This window comes from Aegilops tauschii, chromosome 1 (genome assembly GCF_002575655.3).
Source record: "Aegilops tauschii subsp. strangulata cultivar AL8/78 chromosome 1, Aet v6.0, whole genome shotgun sequence".
NCBI classification, from domain to species: Eukaryota; Viridiplantae; Streptophyta; class Magnoliopsida; order Poales; family Poaceae; genus Aegilops; species Aegilops tauschii.
Genome location: NC_053035.3, coordinates 393,841,711 through 393,857,700, shown reverse-complemented (window position 1 = coordinate 393,857,700; position 15,990 = coordinate 393,841,711). Strand labels below are relative to the sequence as shown.

General features: G+C 48.0%; 2 protein-coding genes across 3 annotated transcripts; both read right to left on the bottom strand.

Moving 5' to 3' along the window:
• Window positions 1–853: 853 nt before the first annotated feature.
• On the bottom strand, window positions 854–1,906 carry LOC109785258 (uncharacterized). The gene has a single exon (XM_020343855.1). It carries the CDS (start codon window positions 1,904–1,906, stop codon window positions 854–856), a length of 1,053 nt encoding a protein of 350 aa, XP_020199444.1.
• Window positions 1,907–4,371: 2,465 nt separating this feature from the next.
• On the bottom strand, window positions 4,372–6,769 carry LOC109785260 (large ribosomal subunit protein eL36x). Of its 2 annotated transcripts, none has more exons than XM_020343857.4 (4): window positions 6,634–6,769; window positions 6,400–6,514; window positions 5,679–5,878; window positions 4,372–4,581 (listed from the first exon to the last, which is right to left on the bottom strand). In XM_020343857.4, the coding sequence occupies exons 2-4, from the start codon at window positions 6,499–6,501 to the stop codon at window positions 4,548–4,550; spliced, it is 336 nt and encodes a 111-aa protein (XP_020199446.1). In that variant the 5' UTR covers window positions 6,502–6,514; window positions 6,634–6,769; the 3' UTR covers window positions 4,372–4,547. The 2 variants fall into 2 exon arrangements, with proteins under 2 accessions (XP_020199446.1, XP_073355006.1); XM_073498905.1 differs by having other exon boundaries at window positions 6,640–6,660.
• Between the last annotated feature and the right edge of the window lie 9,221 nt (window positions 6,770–15,990).

Below are 15,990 nucleotides of genomic sequence, written 5' to 3'. Positions count from 1 at the left end.
AAGGTCTTGCAATGAGTTTGATCCTCTTAATCAATGCTTCAGCCAAACCATTTTGTGTATGGACATATGGAACAGAGTGCTGAACTTCAATCCCCAAAGCCATGCAATAATCATTGAAAGCATGTGAGGAGAATTCTGCAGCATTGTCCATTCGAATTGACTTAATTCGACTTTCAGGATAATGGGCTTGCAACTTAATGACTTGCCTCATTATCTTGGCAAATGCATGGTTTCGTGTGGATAGAAGACACACATGTGACCATCGTGTAGATGCGTCAATCAGAACCATGAAATACCGGAAAGGTCCAGATAATGGCTGAATGGGACCACAAATGTCTCCTTGAATACGTTCAAGGAATTGAAGTGGTTCAGCTTGTATTGTGAGGTGTGAGGGCCTCAAAATTAGCTTTCCCGTGGCACAAGATGTGCACACAAAATCAGAAGATTGAGGAAATTTTGACTCAAGCAAATTATGACCAATGGAATTGCTAGTAATTTTTCTCATCATCCCTATTCCAGGATGGCCTAGGCGATGGAATGCGTTAACATTCTGAAAAATTACTTTGTATGCAACATGTTCCACGGGTTTGATGTACGTATAGTACAAACCAGACGATAGAGAAGGGATTTTCTCATGTACCTTTTTGCCATATCCGTCATCTTTAGTAAAGAGTAGATACTCCTCTTTGTTGTCTTCATGGGTTTCAATGTGAAAACCATTCTTATAGAATACAGTCTTTATTATATCAAATGTGCTGATACAATACAATATAAAGACAACAACAAACTTATGTTCTTATTACAATCATCACAAATGGACATAATTAAGTAGATCACTAAGGATATTGAGAGACTAGTCGAAGTCGCCAAACACGTTGTTTGCGGTGTACTCAATCAACGTGTTCTCCATTTCAGCAGTATCCTCAGACAGATAAGGAACCACGGCGTTGCTTGGTCCAGGAGGAACATCGTGCGAACCACCAGCTCCTTTTGCGCTATCCGGATGAAGGTTGAAGTTGGCTTCAAACCTTTTCCCTTGAGGTGCTTTGCGTCCCTGAGATTGCTGGTACAGCATAACCAGATGCTTGGGCATTGTGCACTTTTCAGTAGAATGCGTGGAGCATCCACACTTGCTGCAAAGCTTAGATTTATCAAACCTGGGCTTTGAAGTGCCTTTTCCCTTGCCTGGGTATCTAGATCTCCTGTTCCCATTGCGCTTTCGCTTATGCTCGAAATTGGACTGTTTACCCCGAGGGGTACCATTAAACTTTTGTCTATTTGCAACATTCAGATGGACTTCGGGTAAAGGTTGTGCCCCAACTGGGCGCTGAGATCCATTCTTAGCAAGTAGCTCATCATGCTTTTTAGCCTGAAGTAACATGTGAATAAGCTCGGAATAGACAGTGTAGTTACGAGCACGGTATTGCTGTTGGAGGATCCTATCTGAAGGGAGCATAGTAGACAAAGTTTTCTCTATCTTCTCCCCCTCAGTAGGTTCCTTCTCACAAAAGTGCAGTTTGGAACATATCTTATGAACAGCATGATTGTACTCACCGATGGACTTGAAATCCTGAAGACGGAGATGAGTCCAATCATGAAGTGCTTCGGGAAGGACTACTGCCTTCTGCTGTTCATACCTCGTTTTGAGGGCCAGAAACAGAGTACTAGGAGATTCCTCCTGTAAATACTCAGACTTGAGATCTGGATGAATATGGTGCCTTATGATGAATAAAGCAGCATAGTTCTGTTGTTCTGTCAGCGGCGTGGCCCCAGCCGGGAGAGGAGTCTCCAGGGGTTGTATTGCACGCGCTATCCCACGGGACGCAAGACTGATCTTGATGTCCATAGCCCATGTAGGGTAGTTGTGGCCATTGAGGGCAAGCTCCTCAAACTCTTTGGCAGTCATCTTTGCCTACATGGGAAACCAAAGATAATTAATTTACGATCGGTAAATTAAAAACCATCATGGTTGTGTAATAAGAATGCAAAATTTTGATACTCAAGTGAACTTGAAAAATTCTCAACCTCAATTGTGTGAACATACACTTTGAAGATCACTTAGATCTCACAGTAATAGGCTACATCGCCATTACCTTGTGTATGCTACAATTCAGATATAAGGAATACACGTTGGAGGTGATCGCTTGTCGAGAATGACAAAGCGTAGACCTCACAGTAAGAGAGGATAGTCTGCAAATATGCAGTAGATCACAACTCATTACTTTGTGATTCCAAATAAGATGAGGGAGAAATATTCAAAAATTTGCAAGTTTGGTATGCGAGAGAAGATCTCAATCGCAAAGACATGTTTAATAAAAATGAGATGTGGTAAACACATGGAACATGTCATTCTTCCCAGATAAAATCCGGTACTTTATTTATATTATCAATCCATTACATAATATAAACACACTAATAATTACAGAAGTCCTAGTCAGATGTAATCTAGAACTAGACTAGTATGTAAGTAGCAGTCAAACTAGGTAATAAACAGTACTAACCAGAGTCTAAAACTGCACCATATACAATAATTAGTACTAGACTAATAAAAACAGAGAGAGAGAGAGAAAAAAAATGAAGTCCACGGCCAACAGGAGGCAGCCGGAGAACCCGCATGCGCCTGGGCCTGAGCCTGCACGGCCTTTGGCCGGCCCAACCGCCGCCGCACCGCATAAGGCAGAGGGGGGAGAGAGCGGTTACGGATATGGGTCGGATAATCCGACGCCCGCACCACCACTCGATCCCCTCCTCTGACACGGCGCTACTAGCGGGGGGAGCGGCCGCCGCCGCATCCCATCGGTCTCTAGTGGTCACCGGCTCGTCGCCGACGAGCCCTCCTCATCCGAAGAGGAGACGGCGATGGTGGAGGCCTAGCGCAGCGGAGTGGTGGCAAAGCCGAGGTTCGCCGGAGCCCATGAGCCAGGGCGGCGGCTGGGACGGCGGTCGAGGGCCGCGACGGCGCGCCCGAAGAGGCGGCCGAAGCGCTGCTCCGCGCGGATGCTTGGGCCCGCAGTAGCCTCCAGTGGTGGTGGAGAGTTGACGCCGGCACCTTCCATCCCTACTCCAAGGCGGATGACGCCGGAGGCGCTGACACGAAGCCAAGCGCGGCCTCTTCGTCCACAATGGCGCACATCGGGACGGGCGCGTATCCAGGAGGGCCACGGCTCGGGCCAACAGCCTCGCCGGCGGGAGCCACGCGGCCGGTGGAGGAGGAGGTGGAGGCGGAGATCCGCGGGGGCGATCCAGGCACAGCGGCGGCCTCGTTGATCATCGGGGCGCTCGGGCCGGCCACCATCCGAGGGTCGAGCCCCATGTGCTCATGGCCATGGGCGCGGGGAGCACCGCAGTGGGCGCGTCCTGTGGCGCGGCAACCCTGTCCCGGGGCGTGGTGAGCACCACGGGCGCCTCTCCTAGCGCCACAGTGGTCGCGTCCAGCGGCGCGACGGATAGCCTGGCGACGGAATCGCCGGAGTCTACCCAGTCCGTGGAAACGGCGACCGTAGCGACGGCCATCCTCATGGATCAGGCGGAGGAAGGAGACGAGGCTCGGCATCTCACCACCGGCGAGTGCTCTTTCCCTTCCTTTCTTTTCTCTTTCGCTGGTTGTTCTACGTGCGTGATAACGTGTTTGAGATCAAAAGTGAAATCTCTGTATCGATTGATGGTTACAGGCACTACATATACCATCTGGAGAGACGCGATTGAAGGGAGGCGTCGGTTCCAGAGGGCAGGAGCGAGAAGGCGTCTGTGCGGGACAAACCGCACGATGGTTTAGGCAAGGGGAGATTTTCCCCTAATTACAAATTATAATTAATTCTAACAGGAAGAAATCGCCGCGCGGCCGCGACAAGGCGGCGTCGTCGTGCGCTCCGACAGCGACAGCTACGCCAAGCCAGCCAGGGCAGTGCTGCAGCAAGGACGCCATGAAGGACAACCCGCCGAGCGATGGCGACAACGACTAATCTATGTAAATTCGCTAAAATATCAATGAAATCGCCTAAATTTCATCCAAATCAACCAAATTTCATCAACTTTGGTTTTTTTAAGCATGTCAACTGGGCTGAGCACCACAACGTCTCCATGCGTTATGTATGCGAAAAATAAATGGCCAAAAAGGCAACGAAATCATTATGTCAGGCGAATTGCTCGCATAGCACTATGTGGCTCTCGATCTTGTCCAGGCATAAATCGCTAGCATTTGTGTATAACAACGGTTCTTCTTACCTACAAACACAGCGTGTTTGATAAATTAATTCATATTCAAGGAGCCTACATCACAGAAATTACGCACACATACGCCAATTGTAAAGCCACTGGCATAAGAATGGCAGTTGGAATCAAGCTGACAGATCATAGAAGCAAACTCAGAAATAGGGTGGCAAACGATGCATTGCAAGTTAGCTCAAAAATCTCACAAGACAGGAGGTTCAACATAGCATAATGTTTAGCTGGCGGATAACAGTTTCAAGTCTAGCAGGTTCTACATGCAGTAAAAGCCGGACACCAGAACAGAAGATTTTCCATCAACTTCATGAGCCTGGGATGCTCTATTTCTTCTTCTCGGTTCCAGTTCCAGCAGATCTGTACATCACATCAGAAAATTAGTTTAGCATGTATATCATCCATGAAAGGCAGTTAATATACAGAAAAAAAGGCACAAAGTGTAAACCAAAACATGTGTTTGAAATGACACATTAACAGATGTGCGTCTCATGGCAATTCCCAAAGTTTAACTGCAGCAACGCTGCTATCAAGGGCGATGGAATATGAGACTGCCATCAGGTGGAGGAAACCCAAGGGGAACCTCAACACGAGAAGGCTCGCTTTGTGATGTTTGCTTAGGAATATACAAACATGGAATGTTTGCTCCACATAATCAAGAAGACTCGGATGTCCTCCCATCACACAAGACAGGTTTTTATACAGAGAAAGGCATAACTGTGTAAACTAAAACATGTTAGCAAGAAGGGATGTGTGTCTCATGGCAATTCCCGAAGTTTAAATGCAGCAACGCTGCTATCAAGGGCGATGGAATATGAGACTGCCATCCAGTGGAGGAAACCCTAGGGGAACCTCAACACCAGAAGGCTCACTTTGTGACGTTTGCTTAGGAATATACAAACATGGGATGTTTGCTCCACATAAAGCAAGAAGACTCGGATGTCCCCCCATCACACAGAAGACAGTTTTTTATACAGAGAAAGGCAAAATTGTGTAGACTAAAACATGTACTAAAAATGCTAGCAAGAAGAGATGTGTGTCTCATGGCAATTCCCAAAGTATAAATGCAGCAACGCTGCTATCAAGGGCGATGGAATATGAGACTGCCTTCTAATGGAGGAATCCCTGGGGAAACCTCAACACCAAAAAGCTAAATCTGCAACGTTTGCTTAGGAATATACAAACATGCAAGGTTTGCTCCACATAAAGCTAGGAGACTCGGATGTCTTCCCATCACGCAAAAAATAGCGTTTATAAATGGAGGCACATTGTATACACTCCACACAATTATTAACACTCAAGTTTGAGGTTGCCACAAGGAACTGAAAATTAATCATATATGAACTATCACCGACTAAAGTACTGATTTACTGAGAGTAACAAAGCTACCGGTTAATACTGCAAGTAAGCTCAGGACATGTAACAATAAATTCAGAGTGAAGTCATAATTTACACACCTCATCTTCCTGAGGACACTGGACATCTCCTCTCTCTTCTTCTTCGCCCTCTTGTGGGTACCCAACTTTCGCTTCGCCACCTTCAGGGCACGCTTGTCCTTGCCAACCTTGAGAAGCTCAGTGATACGCTTCTCATACGGAGCAAACCCAGCAACCTCCCTGATCAAGTTCCTGACGAAATGCACCCTCTTGGTACCTTTCTGCAAACCAACATGGTAACCAGTCAGAACAATGAGAATGAAAAAATCAAACAGGATTGAACATCACAATAATATGAATTCTTCCTACCACAAAGGATCTAATGCAAATGAGAATGAAGGAATTGTCACACATTCAGAATCTAAACTGAATTTCGTCTTCCAAATAAACTAGAACGCCTCAAATCCAGTCTGCTAAGAGTATTTATTTATCTACACTACATAGTCAAAGAAGATTAACCAACTAGCTTTCCTGAATCAGTCAGCCAAACACTGAATGGGAAGACACAAAATTCCTCCAATAGAAATGGCAGCATGCTTTAGATCCACCAAAACTAGCAACAAGTCATGATCTACGGAAGACTCGCCGTTGGTCTAGAGCGAAGCAAGCAAGCTACCACGCCACATAATCCACCAACAAGCAATCGAGCCTAACGCATCAAGCCCGCGCAGATCAACAGTAACAGCACCCGCGTGATCTGTATGCATGATGTGTCTCGGATGTAGGGGTGGAAGAAGCTTACCCCCTTGCGGTCGGACGGGCGTGGCGGCAGCTCGCGCTTGGTGACGACGTGGCCCTTGTTGATGCCCACGAAGAGGCCCGACTTGGGCTGCGACGGAGCCATGGGCGAACCTTTCCTGCACAACCAGGAGAAGCCCCAGCCCACGTTAGCGACGGGGAGAAGCGAGGCGGTGAACGGAGAGGGGAGAGGATTTTGGATCCGCGGCGGCGGCGGCGGCGCGTGGGGGGAGCTTACCTTTACCTGGGAGAAGTGAAGCGGCTGCGTCTAAAGAGGAACCCTAGGGCGAGGGGGCAAATATATAGGACGCGCCGATGCGGCTTCGCGGCTGGTTGGTGTGGGCCGGGTTATGTGGCTAGGCTGGGCTTCATTGTGGATCTGCCATTCTATTTTCTTTCCTTTTGGGCCGAAGTAATCTGTAGGCGGACTAATAAGGAGCGGGCTTGTTTGCTGCGAAATGTGAATAGCGCTAGGTTCGCTTCGGACAGTACTATATGCCCTGTTTGTTTGTTTAGGCTTTTGCTTCTACTTTTGCAGCCTTTTCATTTTGGTTAAAGAGCCACAAAATCTCATAAATATGTATTTTTGGAGCTTTTATGGCTTTTGATGAATCAATATAACAGCTTTTGATGAATCAATATTGCTCCAAAAGCACCTATTTATGAGCTTTTATGGCTTTTTGGCCAAATTGGAAAAGCTGCAAAAGCAGAAGCAAAAGGCCAAACAAACAGGGCCTATACGCTATGCTCGGCCCTCAAAAAAAAACATAAGTTGTTTATCTCCCCTGGCGAAGGGTTTCTCTTGCTTCCAGCGACTCCGCCGGAATTTACCTTCGGATCCACGTCGTACCTCCTTCGATTCCACCTCTCGGCTCGGGCTGATCAAGGGGGATCCTAGAGATCCTACCCGACCTTGGTCGAAAGGAAGATCGGGGGGCTTAGACGAGGGACGGTTTTTTTCCTAGGGTTTTGGGCTTCAGGCGATTGGATCTGGAGGCGATGGCTGGTGAGAATATAGGATCGCATGGGAGGAGGGGCAAGGAGAGTGCGGAAGAACTCTTGGCTCGGCTGAACCTGCAGGAAGAAGAGGATGGTGACTTTGTCTGGGAAGAGGAGCTCCCGTACTAGATGACACCGACCAAGTGGCTGGCCATAGCTAGGGTTCATACTCCCAAGACCTTTAGTCCAAGTGCATTGTATGGTGATATGCGCTCGGCGTGGAATCCAACAAGACCTGTGCATGGAGAAGGGTCAATGAAAACCTCTTCACGGCACAATTTGGTTGTTTAGCAGACTGGAATAAAGCAATGTTTGAGGGGCCATGGCTCTTCAGAGGTCATGTTGTGATTATGAAGGAGTATGATGGCTTCAGGAAGCCGGAATCCATCCAGCTGGATAGACTTGCAGTTTGCGCGCAGATTCATCGTCTCCCCAATAACTTCTTGATAGAGGCAGCTGTTCGGGGGATGGCCTCACGCATTGGCGAAGTGGAGGAGGTCCAGCTAAGGTTGCCTGCGGGTTTTTTTGGCGAGTTCGCTAGAGTCAAGGTCAATATTGATATCAACGCCAAAATAAAATGTTTTGTCACAGGGAAGAAGTGTTGGGGAACGTAGTAATTTCAAAAAAATTCCTACGCACACGCAAGATCATGGTGATGCATAGCAACGAGAGGGGAGAGTGTTGTCCACATACCCTCGTAGACCGAAAGCGGAAGCGTTAACACAACGCGGTTGATGTAGTCATACGTCTTCACGATCCGACCGATCAAGTACCGAACGCACGACACCTCCGAGTTCAGCACACGTTCAGCTCGATGACGTCCCTCGAACTCCGATCCAGCCGAGTGTTGAGGGAGAGTTTCGTCAGCACGACGGCGTGGTGACGATGATGATGTTCTACCGACGCAGGGCTTCGCCTAAGCACTGCTATGATATTATCGAGGTGTAATATGGTGGAGGGGGCACCGCACACGGCTAAGAGATCAATCATCAATTGTGTGTCTATGGGGTGCCCCCCTACCCCCGTATATAAAGGAGCAAGGGGGGAGGCGGCCGGCCTAGGAGGAGGGCGCGCCAAGGGGGGAGTCCTACTCCCACCGGGAGTAGGACTCCTCCTTTCCTTGTTGGAGTAGGAAAAGGGAAGGGAGAAGGAGAAAGAAGGAAGGGGGCGCCCCCCTCCCTAGTCCAATTCGGACTAGTCCATGGGGAGGGGTGCGGCCACCCTTTGGGGCCTTTCTCTCCTTTCCCGTATGGCCCATTAAGGCCCAATACGAATTCCCGTAACTCTCCGGTACTCCGAAAAATACCCGAATCACTCGGAACCTTTCCGATGTCCGAATATAGTCGTCCAATATATCGATCTTTACGTCTCGACCATTTCGAGACTCCTCGTCAAGTCTCTGATCTCATCCGGGACTCCGAACTCCTACGGTACATCAAAACATATAAACTCATAATATAACTGTCATCGTAACGTTAAGTGTGCGGACCCTGCGGGTTCGAGAACTATGTAGACATAACCGAGACACCTCTCCGGTCAATAACCAATAGCAGAACCTGGATGCTCATATTGGCTCCCACATATTCTACGAAGATCTTTATCGGTCAAACCGCATAACAACATACGTTGTTCCCTTTGTCATCGGTATGTTACTTGCCCGAGATTCGATCGTCGGTATCTCAATACCTAGTTCAATCTCGTTACCGGCAAGTCTCTTTACTCGTTCCGTAATACATCATCCCGCAACTAACTCATTAGTTACAATGCTTGCAAGGCTTATAGTGATGTGCATTACCGAGTGGGCCCAGAGATATCTCTCCGACAATCGGAGTGACAAATCCTAATCTCGAAATACGCCAACCCAACAAGTACCTTTGGAGACACCTGTAGAGCACCTTTATAATCACCCAGTTACGTTGTGACGTTTGGTAGCACACAAAGTGTTCCTCCGGTAAACGGGAGTTGCATAATCTCATAGTCATAGGAACATGTATAAGTCATGAAGAAAGCAATAGCAACATACTAAACGATCGAGTGCTAAGCTAACGGAATGGGTCAAGTCAATCACATCATTCTCCTAATGATGTGATCCCGTTAATCAAATGACAACTCATGTCTATGGCCGGGAAACATAACCATCTTTGATTAACGAGCTAGTCAAGTAGAGGCATACTAGTGACACTCTGTTTGTCTATGTATTCACACATGTATCAAGTTTCCGGTGAATACAATTCTAGCATGAATAATAAACATTTATCATGATATAAGGAAATAAATAATAACTTTAGTATTGCCTCTAGGGCATATTTGTTGGAAATATGCCCTAGAGGCAATAATAAATTGGTTATTATTATATTTCCTTGTTCACGATAATCGTTTATTATCCATGCTAGAATTGTATTGATAGGAAACTCATATACATGTGTGGATACATAGACAACACCATGTCCCTAGTAAGCCTCTAGTTGACTAGCTCGTTGATCAATAGATGGTTACGGTTTCCTGACCATGGACATTGGATGTCGTTGATAACGGGATCACATCATTAGGAGAATGATGTGATGGACGAGACCCAATCCTAAGCCTAGCACAAGATCGTGTAGTTCGTTTGCTCAGAGCTTTTCTAATGTCAAGTATCAGTTCCTTAGACCATGAGATTGTGCAACTCCCGGATACCGTAGGAATGATTTGGGTGTACCAAACGTCACAACGTAACTAGGTGGCTATAAAGGTGCACTACAGGTATCTCCGAAAGTGTCTGTTGGGTTGGCACGAATCGAGACTGGGATTTGTCACTCCGTGTAAACGGAGAGGTATCTCTGGGCCCACTCGGTAGGACATCATCATAATGTGCACAATGTGACCAAGGAGTTGATCACGAGATGATGTGAGTTACGGAACGAGTAAAGAGACTTGCCGGTAACGAGATTGAACAAGGTATAGGGATACCGACGATCGAATCTTGGGCAAGTAACATACCGATAGACAAAGGGAATTGTATACGGGATTGATTGAATCCCCGACATCGTGGTTCATCCGATGAGATCATCGTGGAACATGTGGGAGCCAACATGGGTATCCAGATCCCGCTGTTGGTTATTGACCGGAGAACATCTCGGTCATGTATGCATGGTTCCCGAACCCGTAGGGTCTACACACTTAAGGTTCTATGACGCTAGGGTTATAGGGAAAGTATGTACGTGGTTACCGAATGTTGTTCGGAGTCCCGGATGAGATCCCGGACGTCACGAGGAGTTCCGGAATGGTCCGGAGGTAAAGATTTATATATGGGAAGTCCTGTTTTGGTCACCGGAAAAGTTTCGGGTGCTATCGGTAATGTACCGGGACCACCGGGAGGGTCCCGGGGGTCCACCAAGTGGGGCCACCAGCCCCAGAAGGCTGCGTGGGCCAAGTGTGGGAGGGGACCAGCCCCAGGTGGGCTGGTGCGCCCCCCACCAAGGCCCAAGGCGCATGGGAGAGTGAGAGGGGGCAAACCCTAGGTCCAGATGGGCCTTAAGGCCCACCCTAGTGGCGCCCCCCTCTCTCCCCCCCTTGGCCGCCCCCCTAGATGGGATCTAGGGCTGGCCGCCACCCCTTGGGGTGGGAACCCTAGAGGGGGCGCAGCCCCCTCCCCCCCTATAGATAGTTGAGGTCTGGGGCTGCCCAACACACGAGTTTTCCGGTCTCTCTTGGCGCAGCCCTACCTCTCTACCTCCTCCTCTCCCGCGGTGCTTGGCGAAGCCCTGCGGGATTGCCACGCTCCTCCATCACCACCACGCCGTCGTGCTGCTGCTGGACGGAGTCTTCCCCAACCTCTCCCTCTCTCCTTGCTGGATCAAGGCGTGGGAGACGTCACCGGGCTGCACGTGTGTTGAACGCGGAGGCACCGTTCTTCGGTGCTTAGATCGGAATCAACCGCGATCTGAATCGCTACGAGTACGACTCCCTCATCCGCGTTCTTGCAACGCTTCCGCATCGCGATCTACAAGGGTATGTAGATGCACTCCCCTTCCCCTCGTTGCTAGATTACTCCATAGATTGATCTTGGTGATGCGTAGAAAATTTTGAATTTCTGCTACGTTCCCCAACAGTGGCATCATGAGCTAGGTCTATGCGTAGTTTCTATGCACGAGTAGAACACAAAGTAGTTGTGGGCGTCGATGTTGTCAATTTACTTGCCGTTACTTGTCTTATCTTGATTCGGCGGCATCGTGGGATGAAGCGGCCCGGACCGACCTTACATGTACTCTTACGTGAGACAGGTTCCACCGACTGACATGCACTAGTTGCATAAGGTGGCTAGCGGGTGTCTGTCTCTCCCACTTTAGTCGGATCGGATTCGATGAAAAGGGTGAAGGGTAAATAGAAATTGGCATATCACGTTGTGGCTTTTGCGTAGGTAAGAAACGTTCTTGCTAGAAACCCATAGCAGCCACGTAAAACATGCAACAACAATTAGAGGACGTCTAACTTGTTTCTGCAGGGTATGCTATGTGATGTGATATGGCCAAAAGGATGTGATGAATGATATATGTGATGAATGATATATGTGATGTATGAGATTGATCATGTTCTTGTAATAGGAATCACGACTTGCATGTCGATGAGTATGACAACCGGCAGGAGCCATAGGAGTTGTCTTAATTTATTGTATGACCTGCGTGTCAATGAATAACGCCATGTAATTACTTTACTTTATTGCTAACCGTTAGCCATAGTAGTAGAAGTAATAGTGGGCGAGACAACTTCATGAAGACACGATGATGGAGATCATGGTGTCATGCCGGTGACGAAGGTGATCATGCCGCGCCTCGAAGATGGAGATCAGAGGCGCAAGATGATATTGGCCATATCACGTCACTTTATGATTTGCATGTGATGTTTGTCATGTTTACATCTTATTTGCTTAGAACGACGGTAGCATAAATAAGATGATCCCTCACTAAAATTTCAAGAGACGTGTTCCCCCTAACTGTGCACCGTTGCGAAGGTTCGTTGTTTCGAAGCACCACGTGATGATCGGGTGTGATAGATTCTAACGTTCGAATACAACGGGTGTTGACGAACCTAGCATGTACAGACATGGCCTCGGAACACATGCGAAACACTTAGGTTGACTTGATGAGCCTAGCATGTACAGACATGGCCTCGGAACACAAGAGACCGAAAGGTCGAACATGAGTCGTATAGTAGATACGATCAACATGGAGATGTTCACCGATGATGACTAGTCCGTCTCATGTGATGATCGGACACGGCCTAGTTTGACTCGGATAATGTATCACTTAGATGACTAGAGGGATGTCTATCTGAGTGGGAGTTCATTAATCAGATGAACTCAATTATCATGAACATAGTCAAAAGGTCTTTGCAAATTATGTCATAGCTTATGCTTTAGTTCTATTGTTTAAGATATGTTCCTAGAGAAAATTTAGTTGAAAGTTGGTAGTAGCAATTATGCGGACTGGGTCCATAAACTGAGGATTGTCCTCATTGCTGCACAGAAGGCTTATGTCCTTAATGCACCGCTCGGTGTGCTGAACCTCAGCGTCGTCTATAGATGTTGCGAAACATCTGACATACACGTTTTGATGACTACGTGATAGTTCAGTGCGTAATGCTAACGGTTTAGAATTGTGGCACCAAAGACGGCTTTTGAAACATCGCAGAACATATGAGATGTTTCGAAGACTGAAATTGGGATTTCGGACTAGTACCCACGTCAAGAGGTATGAGACCTCTGACAAGTTTCTTAAGCCTGCAAACTAAGGGAGAAAAGCTCAATCGTTGAGCATGTGTTCAGATTGTCTGAGTACTACAATCACTTGAATCGAGTGGGAGTTAATCTTCCAGATGAGATAGTGATGGTTCTCCATAGTCACTGCCACCAAGCTATTAGAGCTTCGTGAAGAACTATAACATATCGGGGATAGACATGATGATCCTTGAGTAACTCGCGATGTTTGACACCGCGAAAGTAGAAATCAAGAAGGAGCATCAATTGTTGATGGTTAGTAAAACCACTAGTTTCTAGAAGGGCAAGGGCAAAAGGGATACTTCATGAAAGAGCAAACCATTTGCTGCTCTAGTATAGAATCCCAAGGTTGAACCCAAACCCGAGACTAAGTGCTTCTGTAATGAGGGGAACGGTCACTGAAGCAGAACTACCCTAGATACTTGGTAGATGAGAAGGCAGGCAAGGTCGACAGAAGTATATTCGATATACATTATATGAATGTGTACTTTACTAGTACTCCTAGCAGCACAAGGGTATTAGATACCGGTTCGGTTGCTAAGTGTTAGTAAATCGAAATAAAAGCTGCGGAATAAACGGAGACTAGCTAAAGGTGAGATGACGATATGTGTTGGAAGTGTTTCCAAGGTTGATATGATCAAGCATCGCATGCTCCCTCTACCATCGAGATTTGGTGTTTGTGTTGAGCATGATTGGATTGTTGGGAATTGTAGCATAATTTAAAATTTTCCTACGCTCACCAAGATGCTTCTATGGAGTGTACTAGCAACGAGGGGAAGGGAGTGCATCTACATACCCTTGTAGATCGCGAGCGGAAGCGTTCCAATGAACATGGATGACGGAGTCGTACTCGCCGTGATCCAAATCACCAATGACCGAGTGCCGAACGGACGGCACCTCCGCGTTCAACACACGTACGGTGCAGCGACGTCTCCTCCTTCTTGATCCAGCAAGGGGGAAGGAGAGGTTGATGGAGATCCAGCAGCACGACGGCGTGGTGGTGGATGTAGCGGGTCTCCGGCAGGGCTTCGCCGAGCTTCTGCGAGAGAGAGAGAGGTGTTGCAGGGGAGGAGGGAGGCGCCCAAGGCTGTGGGTTGCTGCCCTCCCTCCCCCCTTTATATAGGCCCCTGGGGGGCGCCGGCCCTGGGAGATGGGATCTCCAGGGGGCGGCGGCCAAAGGGGGGAAAGGGGTGCCTTTCCCCCCAAGGCAAGGGGAAAGCCCCCCCACCCTAGGGTTCCCAACCCTAGGCGCATGGGGGGAGGCCCAAGGGGGGCGCCCCAGCCCACTAAGGGCTGGTTCCCTTCCACTTTCAGCCCACGGGGCCCTCCGGGATAGGTGGCCCCACCCGGTGGACCCCCGGGACCCTTCCGGTGGTCCCACTACAATACCGGTAACCCCCGAAACTTTCCCGGTGGCCAAAACTTGACTTCCTATATATAATTCTTCACCTCCGGACCATTCCGGAACCTCTCGTGACGTCCGGGATCTCATCCGGGACTCCGAACAACTTTCGGGTTTCCGCATACATATATCTCTACAACCCTAGCGTCACCGAACCTTAAGTGTGTAGACCCTACGGGTTCGGGAGACATGCAGACATGACCGAGACGCCTCTCCGGTCAATAACCAACAGCGGGATCTGGATACCCATGTTGGCTCCCACATGTTCCACGATGATCTCATCGGATGAACCACGGTGTCGAGGATTCAATCAATCCCGTATACAATTCCCTTCGTCAATCGGTATGTTACTTGCCCGAGATTCGATCGTCGGTATCCCAATACCTTGTTCAATCTCGTTACCGGCAAGTCTCTTTACTCGTACCGCAATGCATGATCCTGTGACTAACGCCTTAGTCACATTGAGCTCATTATGATGATGCATTACCGAGTGGGCCCAGAGATACCTCTCCGTCACACGGAGTGACAAATCCCAGTCTCGATCCATGCCAACCCAACAGACACTTTCGGAGATACCCGTAGTGCACCTTTATAGTCACCCAGTTACGTTGTGACGTTTGGCACACCCAAAGCACTCCTACGGTATCCGGGAGTTGCACGATCTCATGGTCTAAGGAAAAGATACTTGACATTGGAAAAGCTCTAGCAAACGAAACTACACGATCTTTTATGCTATGCTTACGATTGGGTCTTGTCCATCACATCATTCTCCTAATGATGTGATCCCGTTATCAATGACATCCAATGTCCATAGTTAGGAAACCATGACTATCTGTTGATCAACGAGCTAGTCAACTAGAGGCTTACTAGGGACACGTTGTGGTCTATGTATTCACACATGTATTACGATTTCCGGACAATACAATTATAGCATGAATATAGACAATTACCATGAACAAAGAAATATAATAATAACCATTTATTATTGCCTCTAGGGCATATTTCCAATAGTCTCCCACTTGCACTAGAGTCAATAATCTAGTTACATTGTGATGAATCGAACACCCATTGCGTCCTGGTGTTGGTCATGTTTTGCCCTAGGGAGAGGTTTAGTCAACGGATCTGCTACATTCAGGTCCGTATGTACTTTACAAATATCTATGTCTCCATTTTGAACACTTTCACGAATGGAGTTGAAGCGACGCTTGATATGCCTGGTCTTCCTGTGAAACCTGGGCTCCTTCGCAAGGGCAATGGCTCCAGTGTTGTCACAGAAGAGAGTCATCGGGCCCGACGCATTGGGAATCACCCCTAGGTCGGTAATGAACTCCTTCATCCAGACTGCTTCCTGTGCTGCCTCCGAGGCTGCCATGTACTCCGCTTCACATGTAGATCCCGCCACGACGCTTTGCTTGCAACTGCACCAGCTTACTGCTCCT

Coding starts and splice junctions, on each gene's coding strand:
- LOC109785258 (XM_020343855.1), bottom strand. CDS start 1,906: ATGACTGCCAAAGAGTTTGAGGAGCTTGCCCTCAATGGCCACAACTAC.
- LOC109785260 (XM_020343857.4), bottom strand. CDS start 6,501: ATGGCTCCGTCGCAGCCCAAGTCGGGCCTCTTCGTGGGCATCAACAAG. Junction 5,879..6,399: donor GCCCGTCCGACCGCAAGGGG/GTAAGCTTCTTC, acceptor GTTGGTTTGCAG/AAAGGTACCAAGAGGGTGCA. Junction 4,582..5,678: donor AGTGTCCTCAGGAAGATGAG/GTGTGTAAATTA, acceptor TGTGATGTACAG/ATCTGCTGGAACTGGAACCG.